This window comes from Poromitra crassiceps (genome assembly GCF_964638095.1).
Source record: "Poromitra crassiceps genome assembly, chromosome: 27".
Taxonomy (NCBI): Eukaryota; Metazoa; Chordata; class Actinopteri; order Beryciformes; family Melamphaidae; genus Poromitra; species Poromitra crassiceps.
This window is the reverse complement of record NC_139650.1, coordinates 1,805,121-1,823,536: the sequence shown is the minus strand read 5'-3', so window position 1 is coordinate 1,823,536 and position 18,416 is coordinate 1,805,121. Positions and strand designations below refer to the sequence as shown.

Sequence of the window (18,416 nt, the reverse complement as noted above, 5' to 3'; positions counted from 1 at the left end):
TATTAGGGGGACCAAACCCCGCGCTTTCGTTTTTTTTTTTAGCTTTGGCAGTCTACCTCAGCACACACTTTACCTGTTACATCAGACAGTCTACCTCAGCACACACTTTACCTGTTACATCAGACAGTCTACCTCAGCACACACTTTACCTGTTACGTCAGACAGTCTACCTCAGCACACACTTTACCTGTTACATCAGACAGTCTACCTCAGCACACACTTTACCTGTTACATCAGACAGTCTACCTCAGCACACACTTTACCTGTTACATCAGACAGTCTACCTCAGCACAGACTTTACCTGTTACATCAGACAGTCTACCTCAGCACAGACTTTACCTGTTACATCAGACAGTCTACCTCAGCACAGACTTTACCTGTTACATCAGACAGTCTACCTCAGCACACACTTTACCTGTTACATCAGACAGTCTACCTCAGCACAGACTTTACCTGTTACATCAGACAGTCTACCTCAGCACACACTTTACCTGTTACATCAGACAGTCTACCTCAGCACACACTTTACCTGTTGCGTCAGTCAGTCTACCTCAGCACACACTTTACCTGTTACATCAGACAGTCTACCTCAGCACACACTTTACCTGTTACATCAGTCTACCTCAGCACACACTTTACCTGTTGCGTCAAACAGTCTACCTCAGCACACACTTTACCTGTTACATCAGACAGTCTACCTCAGCACACACTTTACCTGTTACATCAGACAGTCTACCTCAGCACACACTTTACCTGTTACGTCAGACAGTCTACCTCAGCACACACTTTACCTGTTACGTCAGACAGTCTACCTCAGCACACACTTTACCTGTTACATCAGACAGTCTACCTCAGCACACACTTTACCTGTTACGTCAGACAGTCTACCTCAGCACACACTTTACCTGTTACATCAGACAGTCTACCTCAGCACACACTTTACCTGTTACATCAGTCTACCTCAGCACACACTTTACCTGTTACATCAGACAGTCTACCTCAGCACACACTTTACCTGTTACATCAGTCTACCTCAGCACACACTTTACCTGTTGCGTCAAACAGTCTACCTCAGCACACACTTTACCTGTTACGTCAGTCTACCTCAGCACACACTTTACCTGTTACATCAGTCTACCTCAGCACACACTTTACCTGTTGCGTCAAACAGTCTACCTCAGCACACACTTTACCTGTTACATCAGTCTACCTCAGCACACACTTTACCTGTTGCGTCAAACAGTCTACCTCAGCACACACACACTTTACCTGTTGCGTCAAACAGTCTACCTCAGCACACACTTTACCTGTTATGTCAGACAGTCTACCTCAGCACACACTTTACCTGTTACGTCAGACAGTCTACCTCAGCACACACTTTACCTGTTACATCAGACAGTCTACCTCAGCACACACTTTACCTGTTACATCAGACAGTCTACCTCAGCACACACTTTACCTGTTACGTCAGACAGTCTACCTCAGCACACACTTTACCTGTTACATCAGACAGTCTACCTCAGCACAGACTTTACCTGTTACGTCAGACAGTCTACCTCAGCACACACTTTACCTGTTACGTCAGACAGTCTACCTCAGCACACACACACTTTACCTGTTACGTCAGACAGTCTACCTCAGCACACACTTTACCTGTTACGTCAGACAGTCTACCTCAGCACACACTTTACCTGTTACGTCAGACTGTCTACCTCAGCACACACACACTTTACCTGTTACGTCAGACAGTCTACCTCAGCACACACACACTTTACCTGTTACATCAGACAGTCTACCTCAGCACACACACACTTTACCTGTTACGTCAGACAGTCTACCTCAGCACACACACACTTTACCTGTTACATCAGACAGTCTACCTCAGCACACACACACTTTACCTGTTACATCAGACAGTCTACCTCAGCACACACACACTTTACCTGTTACATCAGACAGTCTACCTCAGCACACACACACTTTACCTGTTACATCAGACAGTCTACCTCAGCACACACACACTTTACCTGTTACATCAGACAGTCTACCTCAGCACACACTTTACCTGTTACATCAGTCTACCTCAGCACACACACACTTTACCTGTTACATCAGACAGTCTACCTCAGCACACACACACTTTACCTGTTACATCCACCTAAAGGTCCTAAACAGCTAAAGGAAAACACTTCCCTGGTCTCTTTTCATTGCTGCCCTCAACTGGAATTACCTGCAAAAGAAACCTAAACGATGCCGTTTCATTTGTTTCTTTGGAGCAGGCAACACAGACACATCTGCCACGCAGCTTGAGCTCTGCTCTGGCAGCCTGTCATGGTGATGACGCCTAATGTTCTCCAGCTTTTTTCTACTTTTTTTTCAATATTTTATTTTCACATTTTGAACAACACACGAACAAGACAAACAGGCTCAGACACAGGAAAACAAAAGAAAACAAACAAGGCTAGGTGGAAACCTAGCATATGGCCAGCTCGGAAAAGCATTAACAATGCCACCTGTTGGCATTGTTAATGGGAAGGGCTGTCGGTGGAAAAGGTATGATGAGCTCTTCTCCTAGTGTCTCCCGCGGATGGGGCGTGAGCAGAGCACACACACACACACACGCAGACATTCAGTATTAAGTCGTGCTACCAGTCGCGTAAGGTGCTTATATGCTTGTAAGAGGTATTGTGCCTGAGATCCCACACATAACTTTTTGAATGACTGAGATAGCTCTCTCAGATCAAAAGTCATGAGTATTTGAATCTGTTATGTCTAAAAGGGCAATGTGAGGAAGAATGGCATTAAACGTTCCTCAACATTCTATTTTCTCCAGCGGCATTCCACCAAAACCAGAAAAATAAATACTTTCGGTTTGTTTTATGAAAATAGTTATTCGCCATGATGTAGGCTACTATGGAGATGAAAGTAACCAAATCACGTAAAATCTCAAAATACCTGCAACACTTCGTACGTGTTGCAGGTATTTTGAGATGTATTGTGAAGATGAGATATCACTTATTTTTAATTATTTTACATTTTTTATTGTCCAGTTGCCATGTCATATAGTGTTCTTAATTGACTTGCTGGATTTTAAATGAAGGTAATAAATACAACTTTGTACATTTATCAGCCCACCTGTACCAAGAGGCAAGGCCTTTGTTGCCATGAAGTAAAATGGCAGCTCTGACAGATGCTTCATACTTGATCAGATGGTATGAGATGGTCTGACCAGCAGGGAACTGTGCTGTAGCCGCCATAGTGGGGTTTTCTTTCTTTCTTTTTTACCATGCCACATCATGCATACTACAGTATATAAAGTGTATGTTTTTGGAGCGGGCCAAGTTTATAAAGTGTGTGTTTTTGGAGCGGGACAAGTTTATAAAGCGTGTGTTTTTGGAGCGGGACAAGTTTATAAAGTGTGTGTTTTTGGCCCACCACAGGGCTGGAGCGGGACAAGTTTATAAAGTGTGTGTTTTTGGAGCGGGACAAGTTTATAAAGTGTGTGTTTTTGGCCCACCATAGGGCTGGAGCGGGACAAGTTTATAAAGTGTGTGTTTTTGGAGCGGGACAAGTTTATAAAGTGTGTGTTTTTGGCCCACCACAGGGCTGGAGCGGGACAAGTTTATAAAGTGTGTGTTTTTGGAGCGGGACAAGTTTATAAAGTGTGTGTTTTTGGCCCACCACAGGGCTGGAGCAGGACAAGTTTATAAAGTGTGTGTTTTTGGCCCACCATAGGGCTGGAGCGGGACAAGTTTATAAAGTGTGTGTTTTTGGAGCGGGACAAGTTTATAAAGTGTGTGTTTTTGGAGCGGGACAAGTTTATAAAGTGTGTGTTTTTGGAGCGGGACAAGTTTATAAAGTGTGTGTTTTTGGAGCGGGACAAGTTTATAAAGTGTGTGTTTTTGGAGCGGGACAAGTTTATAAAGTGTGTGTTTTTGGAGCGGGACAAGTTTATAAAGTGTGTGTTTTTGGAGCGGGACAAGTTTATAAAGTGTGTGTTTTTGGAGCGGGACAAGTTTCTAAAGTGTGTGTTTTTGGAGCGGGACAAGTTTATAAAGTGTGTGTCTTTGGAGCGGGACAAGTTTCTAAAGTGTGTGTTTTTGGAGCGGGACAAGTTTATAAAGTGTGTGTTTTTGGAGCGGGACAAGTTTATAAAGTGTGTGTTTTTGGAGCGGGACAAGTTTATAAAGTGTGTGTCTTTGGAGCGGGACAAGTTTATAAAGTGTGTGTTTTTGGAGCGGGACAAGTTTATAAAGTGTGTGTTTTTGGAGCGGGACAAGTTTATAAAGTGTGTGTTTTTGGAGCGGGACAAGTTTATAAAGTGTGTGTCTTTGGAGCGGGACAAGTTTATAAAGTGTGTGTTTTTGGAGCGGGACAAGTTTATACAGTGTGTGTCTTTGGAGCGGGACAAGTTTATAAAGTGTGTGTTTTTGGCCCACCACAGGGCTGGAGCAGGACAAGTTTATAAAGTGTGTGTTTTTGGCCCACCACAGGGCTGGAGCGGGACAAGTTTATAAAGTGTGTGTTTTTGGCCCACCACAGGGCTGGAGCAGGACAAGTTTATAAAGTGTGTGTTTTTGGCCCACCATAGGGCTGGAGCGGGACAAGTTTATAAAGTGTGTGTTTTTGGAGCGGGACAAGTTTATAAAGTGTGTGTTTTTGGAGCGGGACAAGTTTATAAAGTGTGTGTTTTTGGAGCGGGACAAGTTTATAAAGTGTGTGTTTTTGGAGCGGGACAAGTTTATAAAGTGTGTGTTTTTGGAGCGGGACAAGTTTATAAAGTGTGTGTTTTTGGAGCGGGACAAGTTTATAAAGTGTGTGTTTTTGGAGCGGGACAAGTTTATAAAGTGTGTGTTTTTGGAGCGGGACAAGTTTCTAAAGTGTGTGTTTTTGGAGCGGGACAAGTTTATAAAGTGTGTGTCTTTGGAGCGGGACAAGTTTCTAAAGTGTGTGTTTTTGGAGCGGGACAAGTTTATAAAGTGTGTGTTTTTGGAGCGGGACAAGTTTATAAAGTGTGTTTTTGGAGCGGGACAAGTTTATAAAGTGTGTGTCTTTGGAGCGGGACAAGTTTATAAAGTGTGTGTTTTTGGAGCGGGACAAGTTTATAAAGTGTGTGTTTTTGGAGCGGGACAAGTTTATAAAGTGTGTGTTTTTGGAGCGGGACAAGTTTATAAAGTGTGTGTCTTTGGAGCGGGACAAGTTTATAAAGTGTGTGTTTTTGGAGCGGGACAAGTTTATACAGTGTGTGTCTTTGGAGCGGGACAAGTTTATAAAGTGTGTGTTTTTGGAGCGGGACAAGTTTATACAGTGTGTGTCTTTGGAGCGGGACAAGTTTATAAAGTGTGTGTCTTTGGAGCGGGACAAGTTTATAAAGTGTGTGTTTTTGGAGCGGGACAAGTTTATAAAGTGTGTGTCTTTGGAGCGGGACAAGTTTATAAAGTGTGTGTTTTTGGAGCGGGACAAGTTTATAAAGTGTGTGTTTTTGGAGCGGGACAAGTTTATAAAGTGTGTGTTTTTGGAGCGGGACAAGTTTATAAAGTGTGTGTTTTTGGAGCGGGACAAGTTTATAAAGTGTGTGTTTTTGGAGCGGGACAAGTTTATAAAGTGTGTGTCTTTGGAGCGGGACAAGTTTATAAAGTGTGTGTTTTTGGCCCACCACAGGGCTGGAGCGGGACAAGTTTGACAACAAGACAGTGACATTTGAGGAACACATCAAAGAGGAGCACAACATGTGGCACTACCTGTTCTTCATTGTCCTGGTGAAGGTGAAGGACTCCACTGAATACACAGGCCCTGAGAGCTACGTGGCCGAGATGATCAAGGTGAGCCAGAAGCACGTAACACGCCTAATAAACATCCTTCCAGGCACCTCAGATGATCGTTTAGAGTTTCAGGTAAATGGGTTACACTGACTCAGGATCAGTCTACTACAGTGTCTTGCCGGTAATGTGACCTACATGGCACACGCAGGGCCTCTGTGTCAGGAAATCACTGGGTGGAGCTGGAGGGCACAGAGCGCATTGTAGCTGTACAGCAGGGATACATGTTTGTCTAGTGCAGTGGTCTTCAACCGGGGGTCCGTGACCCCGAGGGGTTCCGCAGAGGTACTGCAGGGGGTCCACCAATTTTTTTGTCAAAGTAGTTCGTGAAATCTTTAGAAAATTTATTTGAGACAAAAAACGAATAATATTGAGTAAACTCCAAGCTAATTCTGACAAAAATGATTTACAAAGTGAATGTGATGACGCAATATGCGATACGCTCCTTGCTGTTTTTAATGTAATCTATATTAATACAAAGTCTACTCGATGGCCTTAGATCAGACCAGGGCATTATGCAGCCCGGGGGGGGGCAGAACCGGCCCTCATGATGGTTCTGCCTGGCCCGGGACGTCTAAGGCAAACCACACCATTTTACTTATGAAGCAAAAAAAAAAAAAAATCAAAGGAGAAATGACCCCCACAGGAAAAATAATTACCCGCCCCTGCCTTAGATAGTACAGTAGGCTTGGGCGATATCCAAATTGAAATATTGCGATATAGTCCCGCCCAAATATCACGACATATGATATTATCACCTGGGTGCGATGTATTTTTTTTTAATAAGTTACATTTTATCTTTCAGGTACATACATTACATTATGATTAGTAGTATGAATAACAGTCAACGGCTTATGCTCCGTGAAAAAGGAGCGATAGGCATAAGGAGGTAGGTGTAAAGGACTGAGAGGTTGCTGTTCACTCCCTTTCTTTACCTCTCCCTTTGCAGCAACAAAAACAACACTGTTAACAATAACAATAATATACAGTAAACCCAGGCTGTGCAAAACTGTCCAAAAGACTGTGAAGATTTACCCAATAAATAAATAAATGTAAATTTTCAAAATCATGATACTCGGGAAATGTCGCTGTATTCTCGAAATGTTGTGATATTCGATATTATCGAAAATCGGCCCGAGCCTATTAGATAGCAGAGTTCATGTTTCATCCCTCATGTTTTTCTGCATCTAAAAGCTATTGTGTGAACTTGCTGTATTGTGTGTGCCTTAGTGCTGAGTGTGCTCTAGTATCCCAGCATTTAAGCAAGGACCAACAACATGGCTGTTTCCTATCTGATCCAGTTTCTTGTAACTGTGATCCAGCAAAAGTCAGAGTTCAACAGCTTACTTAGGCCAATGAGTCAGACTTGTGAACGTGCTCTGGCTTGCCACACACACACACACACACACGCTCACACACACCTCTGCACGGTCATCTGTTCCTTCCCTCTAATCTCAACTGACGGAGATGCCATCCATCCAAGCACACTTGTTGACACAAATAGCCTGGTGCAGGCAAACAAGAAGTCAGTGAAACAAGACGCACACAAGCCACTGCCCAAACCTCAGACTGATCAAAACATGATAAGCGCTAAAGGAAATGTGGGCCGTTTGACTGGGAATTCCAGCACTGGAGTTGTTCTCTCGTGACGTCATTCAGTCTCTGTTGTTATTCTTACAGGAGCAATGCCACGCGAGTCTGTTCCTCCAAAACCTCACATCGCAGACCAGTTACATTTAAACACGTCGCGACTACACATTCATTTGACCTTTCCGAAGTCCCGCCCCTTTTTGCTCTGTGCTCCAGTAACATTGAGCAAGCTTGTAGGTAGCAGACTATGGAGCCAGGCAGCCTAGAGTGCATGATGTCACAATTCACTCTAGCTGACTTTCCAGTCTGGAATGATAATTTTATGTAGTGGAGTAGAAATCATAATTTTCCACACACAGAAATACTAAAGAAAAGTACAGATACTGAAAAAAATCAAGTACAGTACTGATTGGTTGCCCACAGGAGCACAACCTGGACTGGTTTCCGCGGATGCGTGCCATGTCGTTGGTCAGCAGCGATGCAGAAGGGGAGCAGAATGAGATCAGGAACCTGCAGGAGAAGCTGGAGTCCGCCATGAGGCTGGTGGCCAATCTGTCTGGACAGCTGACTGAGCTCAAGGAGCAGGTACAGTAGATAACACTGAATCATTGCTCTCCCTGATTTCCCTGATTGATTGGTTGATTGATTGATTGATTGCTGCACGCGATAGGGTGCCAAGTGGCCCCCTGACCATTTTCTAATTCACAATGAAAACTAACGTTAAATCAATTTTGACTGAGCTCCAGCTAAATTGTCAAATATTGCCTGCCGCCTCCTCACCACCCATGCACTAACTAACTATCCTGAGTGCACCAAATTGTCGGAATAAACTCCGACTCAAGTCGGGTATCCCTGTTCTACACTGTCAGGAGAACAGGAAAGCTGTAATAATATCCATCCTGCTCTTACTTTGATACTTCCTTCATGCACCAGTTAAAGACGTACTACTACACCACAAAGCACTTTGACAGCTGACCTTTGAAAAGGTAAACAGACGTGATGATCCAATCTTTCAATATTGGCCTAAGGGCTTTAGTAAAGTATGAGAAGTCAGCTGGTCGATGTGTTTACTCACGATAGAAAACTGGGCGGGTTTCAAGGAATCTATACAAACTCGGAATTGACAGAATTCATGGCTCGTGGCGACGTCTGTGCAACAACGTTTTATCAATGTGCCGATTTGAACCTGGCCAGTTTGTTCTGGGTCCCTGTGCAGATGACAGAGCAGAGGAAGCAGAAGCAGCGGATCGGTCTGCTCGGCCACCCCCCTCACATGAACATCAACCCCCAGCAGCCTGCCTGAGGACCCCCAGTGCCTGAGGACCCCCCCCAGTGCCTGAGGACCCCCCAGTGCCTGAGGACCCCCCCCAGTGCCTGAGGACCCCCAGTGCCGGAGCACTCCTGAAGGTCTACCACACGCGTTCGACAGGAGAATGCCAAAGCATGTGTCTACAGACTGTACGTACTGTATTTAGGTTCAAGCCTGACTGACTGTGTACTTCACTAGACACGCCTCCAACAAGTGTTTCTGAAGCTTGTGCGCTTCGGACGGAGTGTGTGTGTGTGCGTGTGCGACGTGAACATTGTTGTATCTGAGTATGTTCCTCGTGGTCTGTGGTGTGGATGTGCCTGTGTGGGTGGAGTGTGCACCAAGTGCCTTCAGGACATGAGGAGCCCTGCCCTGCAGGTTTACTTTAGGAGATGACCCAATAATGCCTTTTAATGCCAAAGTTCAGCCATCGTACCTGAGGGAGGATTCCTCTCCAGCGGCCTTGTACCGAGGCTTAAGGCCTCTCCGTTGCACCAGCAAACTCAGGTCACATGGGGTTTGAAGGTCTGTTTGAAATCTGTTTGGAAAACATTATTTAATGTTTTGCTTCTGTCTGACAGCAATAGGAATACTTACTGATATGCAGTGTGTGAAAGAGAATGACTTATTTTTGGAATCTGTTATTTGCTTTTATATTTGAAATTATATTATCTTATATTTAAAATATGACGGAGAGAAAACATTTCTTTGAACTATCCTGAAGGGTTCACTATATTTTTCCATATTTCTAAATGCTATTATATACAATGGTTTTGTTTGTTTGTTTTAGTTTTTTTTACTTATTATTTCTACTTGAGGGCATGCGCTCATCAATCTACTTTCAGAATTCTCTGTATTTTCAAATGAAGATTCTCAAATGATTCTAATCATTCCAGGACACTTTAAGTAGAGGACCTTTTGAGGGTACAGAGCACAGAAAAGAATATTGAAAAATATATATTGCATAATATTGCAAAAAATATTGAAGCTCATTATCAAGGAAAATAATATGAATCTGCTAAACTCTCCACATGTTATTTTGAGCTGTGACACTTAGAGTATATGAACCTCGTGAGGAGTGGGGGCGAATTGTGTGTGATTGCTTCATTCTGAGGGAATTCCATGTTGTTTTGTGGGAGTGGTATGGAGAGTCACATTGGAAGGACAGAATTGAATTTGAAGGATTTGAGGAGCACAGTTAAACGGATTTGAACGTACATACGTATGGTATCCATTTTGGGTTTGATATGTCTGCACTGAATTATTTAATCTTCCCTTAATTCTATTTAGACCTTCAGCACTGATATTACAATTTTCTGTAGCACCTGAATGAACGTTACCTTTAGTCTATAGTCACTTTGTAAAAGATCTCCCAAAGAAGGACCACATGGTTTTAGTCCATGTAACGGAGTGCTGCTTGACCAAACTGAACTTTTATACTAATATGAGGTTTTGTGTCTGAAATGTACATTCCATTCTTTGGAGTCTATTTAAATAAACAAGTGTGTAAGAAATCTAATGGTGAGTGTTCCAGACTGTCTGCATCAACAAGGAAGTCGAGACAACAACCGTAACAAATGTGAGAATAAAGGTATTGAAGCCGTTGATAGCTATCAGGGATGTGATTAGGTTATGATGGATTTGCATGAATCACGTGGGTCTCTTTTTTTTTATTTCAATCTGGCTAAAGTGACGGAAATCCGGCATTTGCCCGAAAAATCACATCTATGAGCTACATTTGATCCCTCAATGTGTATCATATGATGCATTTACCGGCTTATCCGATTATAATAATGTAATAAGTAGAGTGGTGCCCGCTCCAGTTGGAGCGTTGGTTGATTTTGGGGAATGCCACCAGATGAACTGTGAAATCTCATGTAGGCCCTCTAAAAATGAGGAAGTGCACTTATTTTCTAATCATAAAAAATCATAAAGTGACATTTGTACTCGGGTTTTGCATTCTGGATTTGATCATCATCACAGGAATGTGTGTGCTTTAATGCAGTTTAACTGAGCTGCCTGGCCTGTTGTTCTTTCAGACATCCCTCAACACTGCCTGTCATGTGAGTGTTCTCTTACTAAGGGTTGATAATCCTGAAGTATATGGCAAGCACTTTACAAACCAAGAAGATTTAATTACCACATGACAGTCTTTGAAACATTGTAATTGTGAACAAAACTTCACATTATCATTTGTAAATGGGCTTTGTGATTATTTAAAGGACATTCAGTCTTTTGTGTTCAAATTATAACTGTATCATAACTCTTACCCACCTAAACCATAATGTCAAACTGAGAAACAATTTTTGCAATCCACTCAGTATTGATGGCTATATGGTTTATGAATGTGTGAATTATTGTCTGGTAAACTAAAAACAAGGTTATTAATCATAGGTCGGGCGTCCGGGTAGTGTAGCGGTAGATTCCCTGCCTACCAAAACGAGGGTTGCAGGTTCGCCCTGTGTTACCTCTGGCTTGTTCGGGCGTCCATACAGGCACGCTTGGCTGTGTCTGCGGGTGGGATTGACTGCATGTGTCCTGGTCGCTGCACTAGCGCCTCCTCTGGTCGGTCGGGGTGGAAGGGAACTGGTGGGAATAGTGTGATCCTCCCACGTGCTATGTCCTGCCGGTGAAGCTCCCCGCTGTCAGGTGAAAAGAAGCGGCTGGCAACTGCGCATGTGTCGGAGGAAGCATGGTGCTAGTCTACGGCTCTCCCCAGATCGGCAGAGGGTGGAGCAGTGACCGGGGCAGCAGGGGGAAATTGGCCAAGTACAATTGGGGAGAAAAATGGGGGGGAAATCAGGATTTAATGAATTAAATCAAACACTAATAATGTTTAATTGTATCACATTTTTCCCAATTCATGTTCAAGGGGCTTTCCATGGTTGTCTTCTCCATTCCCACTTGCTATCCAATTCTAGCAAGATGATTTTCATATTAGATTGACATGTGTGATAATTTCTAATTACTAGTCCTAGTCCTTTCCATGTAATGCACTCCATTCTTGGAATTTTCTTGAAGACCTTTAGTTAAATGAACTCATGTGTGTAATCGGCAACCTTTTGCAGCTTAGGTCAAAGAGGTCTGAAAGAAGAACCTCACTAAATGTCAAAAGATTTTTTTGCAGATTCCTTAAACTAATTAAAGGCTACAGAATTTTAATCAGCAGCACTATGCTATATTGTAACATCAAGAATCTGTCTGTCTATGAGAACAACCATGATATGGTTTGTTGTTTCCTATTTTGTATTATTGTTAGGGATGGGAAATTTCACAGTACGATACGGTACGTTATCTACCAAAATATCACGGTATATGGTATTTCATGGTATTAACCCCCCTCCCCCCCCCCTCGTGTAATATAGCACATCAAAAAACAAACAAGTATTTTGCTTTGAAGATTTTTTTGTATTTTTTATTTTATTGAACTCGGACTGAAAATAATATAAAACTGTTTACATAAGAGTCCGCCATTATGAACTTATTTGTAGTGGCGTGTGGCACCCTGCATAATATTGTGCAACATATCATGGGGGGAAGCGTACGATACGATAATCGTGGTTGCTCGATATCGCGGCAAAATGCTATATTGTCACATCCATCATTATTATACAGTATTTGACCAGGGACGTTTCTGTGGTTATTATAGCAAGGGTTCATTGCAGGATTTAATTCAGGATTGTACAGATTAATTCCAGGGTAGCCCAAACTCATGCTTCCCTATGGGAAGAAAATGATCAAATCACCTTCTAAATATTGATTTCTAGTGGGAAGGGAAGATAACACAACTTTACAACAGGGGACCTTGCAAAGGCGCTGTAGTAGAGACAGAATATATCTTAACTTATCTGTAGTCTTTTCATGCTCAGAATACCTGTGTGACATATGACAGAATAATTCTTACCTCTACACATCTGATCAAGTCAATTCAACATTACTTGAAGTCAAATAGGCCAACAGCAGTTGTTCTGCCAGGTTGTACTGTATAGGCTATTGTTTGGATGAAGCAGACAATGTCTTTATATCTGCCACTTATTGTAAAAAAAAAATCACAGTTGAATAAACACAGCTGGAGAGTTGCTGTTTCCTCACATGTGATTTCCAGGGGAGGTCTTGAAAGACACGTGGCCAGGCAGGTGGAAAATAGACCGAAGCGGGTCAGTTGCTCAGCTCCAGAGTCGCTCATCCCATACTACTCATCACGTACTACTCATCACGTACTACTCATCCCATACTACTCATCACGTACTACTCATCACACAATCAATACTCTTAGTTTAACTGGCAGAGGGACGCTTTAGAGACGTCGACGGGACTGATGAGACTACAGTCTGTGAGCGGCTCACTCCAGTCAGCCCTAATTCCTGAGAGTGTCTGACATCCGCGATTAATTAGGCCGGGGATTACAATATCCTGTATCAACCCTTGTGAAGAATCTTTATAATCCTATAATTTTCTTATAGGACCTTATAGTATCTGTGTGTAATAATGAGTTTATTGAGACCAGATATATACCAGATTGTATTTGTATTATGTTGTCACTGTAATAACCCTGTAGGGAACATGTGTCTGTGGTAGAGTTTAGAGGTAGGCTATCTTTACAATATTTTAACTATCATTACAATATTCCTACAGTACAATAACAGAATATCCTGCTATAGCGTTTACAGATTTGCTGTGTTATCTGTAGGATATCCTGTAGTATCCTAAAAAAAATATTATAGGGAGACTACAGTTCTTTTTCATAAGGGAAACTATTAGGATGATCAATATTTTTTTTTCTCAGGCTTTCAGGCTTTTTATAGGACAACAAATTATTATTACCTGCAGGCCTATTGAAGAAACATGGAGAGAGCAGGTGTTGCTGTGTGTGCAGCCTCCTGAGGCGGGCAGGTGCTCAGTGCTCCATGTTGATCTCTGGGCCATGCGGAGATCAACGTGACAACTGGTAACAACAAACACGGACTTCACACACACATACACACACACACACACTCTCTCGCTCTCTCTCTTTCTCTCTCTCTCTCGCACACACAGGTGCACGTGGTTTTCTCTGGCGGTAAATAACACCATGACCAGACTTGTAACTGGAGCCAGATTATATACAGTATATACATACATACTGTGTATGTGTATGTACAGTATATGTGTGTATATATATATATATATATATATATATATATATATATATATATATATATATATATATATAGCCTATGTTATATATTTTTGGAAATTTGAGCTGGAAAAAAGTGATTCTACAGAGAAGCCACCATTCACTGCCTGCTTGATTTATCATTATCGTTTGGCTACCGCACAATCCTACAGTATATTTAGGTAACAGCCTGTCCTTGATGGTGATTTATGTAGAGATCTGTTTCGGATTAAAATAATCAAATCAAAATGACAGACATTGGATATCAGCTGTTCTTGGGATGGGTTCGAGGGGGGTCTGGGGTCTGCCCCCCTCTTAACACACTGCTACAGCCTTGCTAACAGATGTCATTGATCCTTAATAGACTGGAATGAGTTGCTACTTTAGATTAGGTGCTGCAACAAGTTTATAAATGAGTGGCTACATATTTATTAATTTAATTTATATCTTATTTACAACTTGGTAACAAACAATTTAGTAACAAATCATTTATAAAACGAGTAGAGTAAATAATTAACACTATTACAACTTATGTAGCATAATAAGTTTTTATAGGTCTTAGTGTGAATTAATTTTACCAGCATCAGATAATGTTTTACAATGACATACGACTTTTTTTTTAATTCCTTGCTTATAATTCAGATATAAATGTTGGAACTAATATGTAGCCTAATAATATGTACTAATATGAGTACTAATGATGCACTACTAAGATTCTAACAATAAATAATTGTTTAATTCGTAATTAAATAACTGCTTATAAATGGCTTATGACTTATATAAAGTGATAAGGGTTATTATCATCTGTGTTTCCATTATAGGCAAGGTTATTTTGAAATACACATATGATGTTGCTGAACATCTAATTAACCCATACGAGTCAGATTATGCTGAATTTAGACCAATCGAAGCGCACACCCACTGGTGGATTCTTCGTCGATGGTCTGTGTGCCCCCCCCCCCCCCCCTCCCCCATTTATTTATGAACTATAGGCCTAAATTGCTTTATGAAGAACACTGCACGTGCTGACACCATTGTACCATACATACCCCGCTGCCGCCCTCCCATGCACCAAGCCTGTTGCACCTGGCACTGGTTTGCTGCCAGCCCAGGCAAGCAGGCAGCACGTTCCGGGGTCGCCGTGGCCCGTGGCCGTGGCGCAGCGCGGAGCCGTGTTTCCATACACTTCAGCATGGTGGTACACGGGATCCAGACGACCCGCCCCCCGCCTCTGACGAGCGCCGCTGCCCGCCCACTCAGGGCTCCTTATCTGGAGAAAATGGGCCGTCCCTCCGCCGAGGAGACAGCGCCGTTTAACACGTGAGCCAGCCCAGCCTCATGTGACAAAAGCAAGTCAGCCTCTATAGCGAGCAGAGCAGAGGGTTTATTGAACACATCTTCCCTGTCCTCAGCCACCAAGAGACAGACAGGCGCACCTTCCTTCTGCGACTGGGACGACTTCAACCACTCGCGTCCCACAACAACCTTTATTATAGAAAGAAGAGAAACAACTAGGCGTGAAATAATGATACATTGACCGTTTTGATTGTTTTGTTGTTTTTGCGATTGAAACATTTCAACGCATTTCAAAGATTAGTGCTTTGCAACGATTTTTTTTTATTAACCGCACGATAACAAATGCATATTTGTCAGTGACTGCATTGGAAAAGTGACGTAGCCTACCTCGACTTGACTGCGTTGATTGGAGTAAAAGAGAATGGAGATAATTCCAAGCGCGCAGCCACCTCCTCTGTCCAAACACCAGACGGCTGATCTATCAGACATGCAAGGGTAAGTTGAAGTTTGTGGAGAATGTCCTTTCCTTATTGTAGCCTACACTTGTTTGATATTCATTTTAATTAATAGTAACGCTGCACGCACATCCGACCATTACCTCACTATGGCTCACCACTGTTCTTTCTTTGCGTTTCTTTAGGATGGAATACCCAATGTATGTTTATAAGTCCAGCAGGCGGGGAATGAAGCGAGGCGAGGAAAGCAAGGTTGGTTGATATTGTGTTAATATGTTCTGAATATTGGCAAATTGTGTTATAGATGTTTAGAAAGCCTTTAAAGGTGTAACTATCAAGGATAAACTATGCTGCTATTTCCTGATGGTTCCATAAGTGGAAGACCTATTTTCTGCTATGACATAACTCCTGGAGTCAGTGTGTACTGAGTGTGCTGATCATAAAGTACCAGCTGTATTTTTTTCTAACAATAACAATTGTGTTATTACTCTTGCAGGAAACATACAAGCTGCCTCACAGACTTATTGAGAAGAAAAGGCGTGACCGGATAAATGAGTGCATCGCTCAGTTGAAAGATTTACTGCCTGAGCACCTGAAACTCACGGTAAGTTCATCATAATAATGTGGTCGACAGTAACGTTAGTTCATTCACCGCCTGTATGCACCATCCAGTGGCTATCTAGTGGTATTACATCCTCTCCATTCAATGCGTCAGCAGCTCTATAATGACTTTGGCTGATTGTAAAAAATAATAATAATAATAATAAAGAGAGAGAGAAAAAAACACATTGGTCATTTAAATTATGCATTTAGATATATAAAAAAAAAACAAGCATTATAAATTACAAATACTAATAATACAGTAATAATAATAATAATAATTTTACAGTACCAGTACCACTGCCTCTGCAGCCCACTAAATGACGCTCTGAGGCCCACCAGTGGGCCACGGCCCAGTGGTTGAGAATGGCATCATGGGGACGCGTTGTCTGTGTTTACAGAATGCACTGTGGATAATACCTAAAATCCAGTGTTGTCAGCAAACCAAGGCCATAATATTGTATACACTGGTAATTTCTGCGCAAGTCAGTGTGGATATGATCTCTGAAATACATCTTATTCCTTATTTTAGACACTTTTATTAAAGATGGTTTTTAGCTACTGCTGTGGGGTGCTGTTGATCATGGTGATGTTTGCACTGCCAAGTGTGACCTTGTGTATAGCGTATGTGTAGGAGAGCTTTAGTTGCTGCTGTGTGTTATGTAAGAGACGAGGACGTGCTGACAGACTGTCTCTCCTGTAGACTCTGGGCCATCTGGAGAAAGCTGTGGTTTTAGAGCTGACGCTCAAGCATGTGAAGGCCCTCACCAATCTTCTGGAGCAGCAGCAGCAGAAGATCCTCGCTCTGCAGAATGGCATGCAAATCGGTGAGCAGGAGATCACATGCACGCATGCACACACACGCACGCACACACACACACACACACACACACACACACACACACACACATGTGCACGCTGAACAGGATGATTCTGTTGGACAAAATGCAAATTGCTGAGCTGAATACACAATGACAGGATTATGCAGAAATGCATGCAAATCAGTGGCTTCAAATATAGCCCTTTGGTGTTGGAGGGGAATGCCTTTCAAACAGTCTTGAAGTGGTATTGGAAATAGGACTCTTTATTGTATCAAGTATAATAAGGGGTCTGTGGTTGAACACATGAGGGGGAAATGGAACTAAGAGGATTCAACATCATGACATCTTCATCAAATATCACCTTCATAGAGGTTTTCACAGTGTTTGTGGTCATGGGAGTTGCAGTGTTTCTGACTGTGTGCGTTCCTCGTTACAGACCCGGTCCCTGTCAGTCAGGAGAAGTCCGAGGAGATGTTCCGCTCGGGCTTCCACATGTGTGCCAAGGAGACCCTGCAGTACCTCGCCGACCAAGAGGACGACGGAGAGCTCACGCCGTCCCACATGATCAACCACCTTCACCAGCTGGCCGCCGAGGTTCTGCAAGGCCCCCTCCGACCCCGCACCCCCCTCAGCCCCCGGCCCGAGGAGAGCCCCGTCCGCCACCAGCACCAGGCCCACAAGGAGACCCCCACGGGCCTGCCGCCCAAACCCAGCAGCGAGGGCTACGGCAGGAACTGTGTGCCCGTCATCCAGCGGGCGTATCGTCCGGCCCACAGCGAGCAGAGCGGCAGCGACACCGACACGGACAGCGGCTACGGAGGAGAGCTGGAGAAGAGCGAGTCGGGAGCGCCGCAGCAGCAGGCACGCCAAGACTACTACGCCCAGGAGAGCCAGCTGAAGAGAGCGCTCGGCGAGAGGCAGGGCGCCGGCATCAAGCGGGAGGGCGACGAGCCGCGCCATAAGCGAGCTCGGGCGGCGGAGTCGTCCGAGGATGAGCTGCTCTCGGGGGGAGAGTCGTCCGCGTCGTCCTCGTCCAGCGGCTACAGTAGCTACATGAGCGTGTCCCCCCACCACCCGACTCCTCCACACCCCCTCTGCATGCCCTTCTACCTCATCCCGCCCTCCGCCGCCGCCTACCTGCCCATGCTGGAGAAGTGCTGGTACCCAGGCTACCAGCCCATGCTCTACCCCGGCATGGGAGGCTCGCCGCCGGCCATGTCCAGTGAACGACTGTCCCCTTCCCAGCTCATGTTGTCTCCCAGGGGCGGCTCCCCGGCCCCCGCTGTGTCTCAGACCCCCATGGACTCCCCTGCCCTCCTACAGGCGCTGAAGCAGGTACCGCCCATCAACCTGGAAACCAAAGACTGAGAG

At 43.7% G+C, this 18,416-nt stretch overlaps 2 protein-coding genes across 2 annotated transcripts in view; both read left to right on the top strand.

Annotated features, from left to right (window-relative positions):
* LOC310799315 (inositol 1,4,5-trisphosphate-gated calcium channel ITPR1-like) overlaps window positions 1-10,285 on the top strand; it is a 150,111-nt gene extending 139,826 nt beyond the window's left edge. Inside the window, exons 58-60 of the mRNA XM_083661913.1 lie at window positions 5,662-5,822; window positions 7,833-7,994; window positions 8,626-10,285. Of these exons, the coding sequence (XP_083518039.1) occupies window positions 5,662-5,822; window positions 7,833-7,994; window positions 8,626-8,712 (410 nt within the window). The 3' untranslated portion in view covers window positions 8,713-10,285. The remainder of the gene's footprint in view (window positions 1-5,661; window positions 5,823-7,832; window positions 7,995-8,625) is intronic.
* A 4,966-nt stretch (window positions 10,286-15,251) lies between these two features.
* LOC310799142 (class E basic helix-loop-helix protein 40-like) lies at window positions 15,252-18,416 on the top strand. Its single transcript, XM_083661709.1, has 5 exons — window positions 15,252-15,664; window positions 15,810-15,876; window positions 16,121-16,228; window positions 16,928-17,051; window positions 17,482-18,416. The coding sequence occupies exons 1-5, from the start codon at window positions 15,591-15,593 to the stop codon at window positions 18,411-18,413; spliced, it is 1,305 nt and encodes a 434-aa protein (XP_083517835.1). The 5' UTR covers window positions 15,252-15,590; the 3' UTR covers window positions 18,414-18,416.

Excerpts from the sequence above, each read along its gene's own strand:
- LOC310799142 (XM_083661709.1), top strand. The coding sequence starts at position 15,591 with ATGGAGATAATTCCAAGCGCGCAGCCACCTCCTCTGTCCAAACACCAG. Across the intron at positions 15,665-15,809 it reads GATCTATCAGACATGCAAGG|GATGGAATACCCAATGTATG; the intron begins GTAAGTTGAAGT and ends GCGTTTCTTTAG. Across the intron at positions 15,877-16,120 it reads AGCGAGGCGAGGAAAGCAAG|GAAACATACAAGCTGCCTCA; the intron begins GTTGGTTGATAT and ends TTACTCTTGCAG.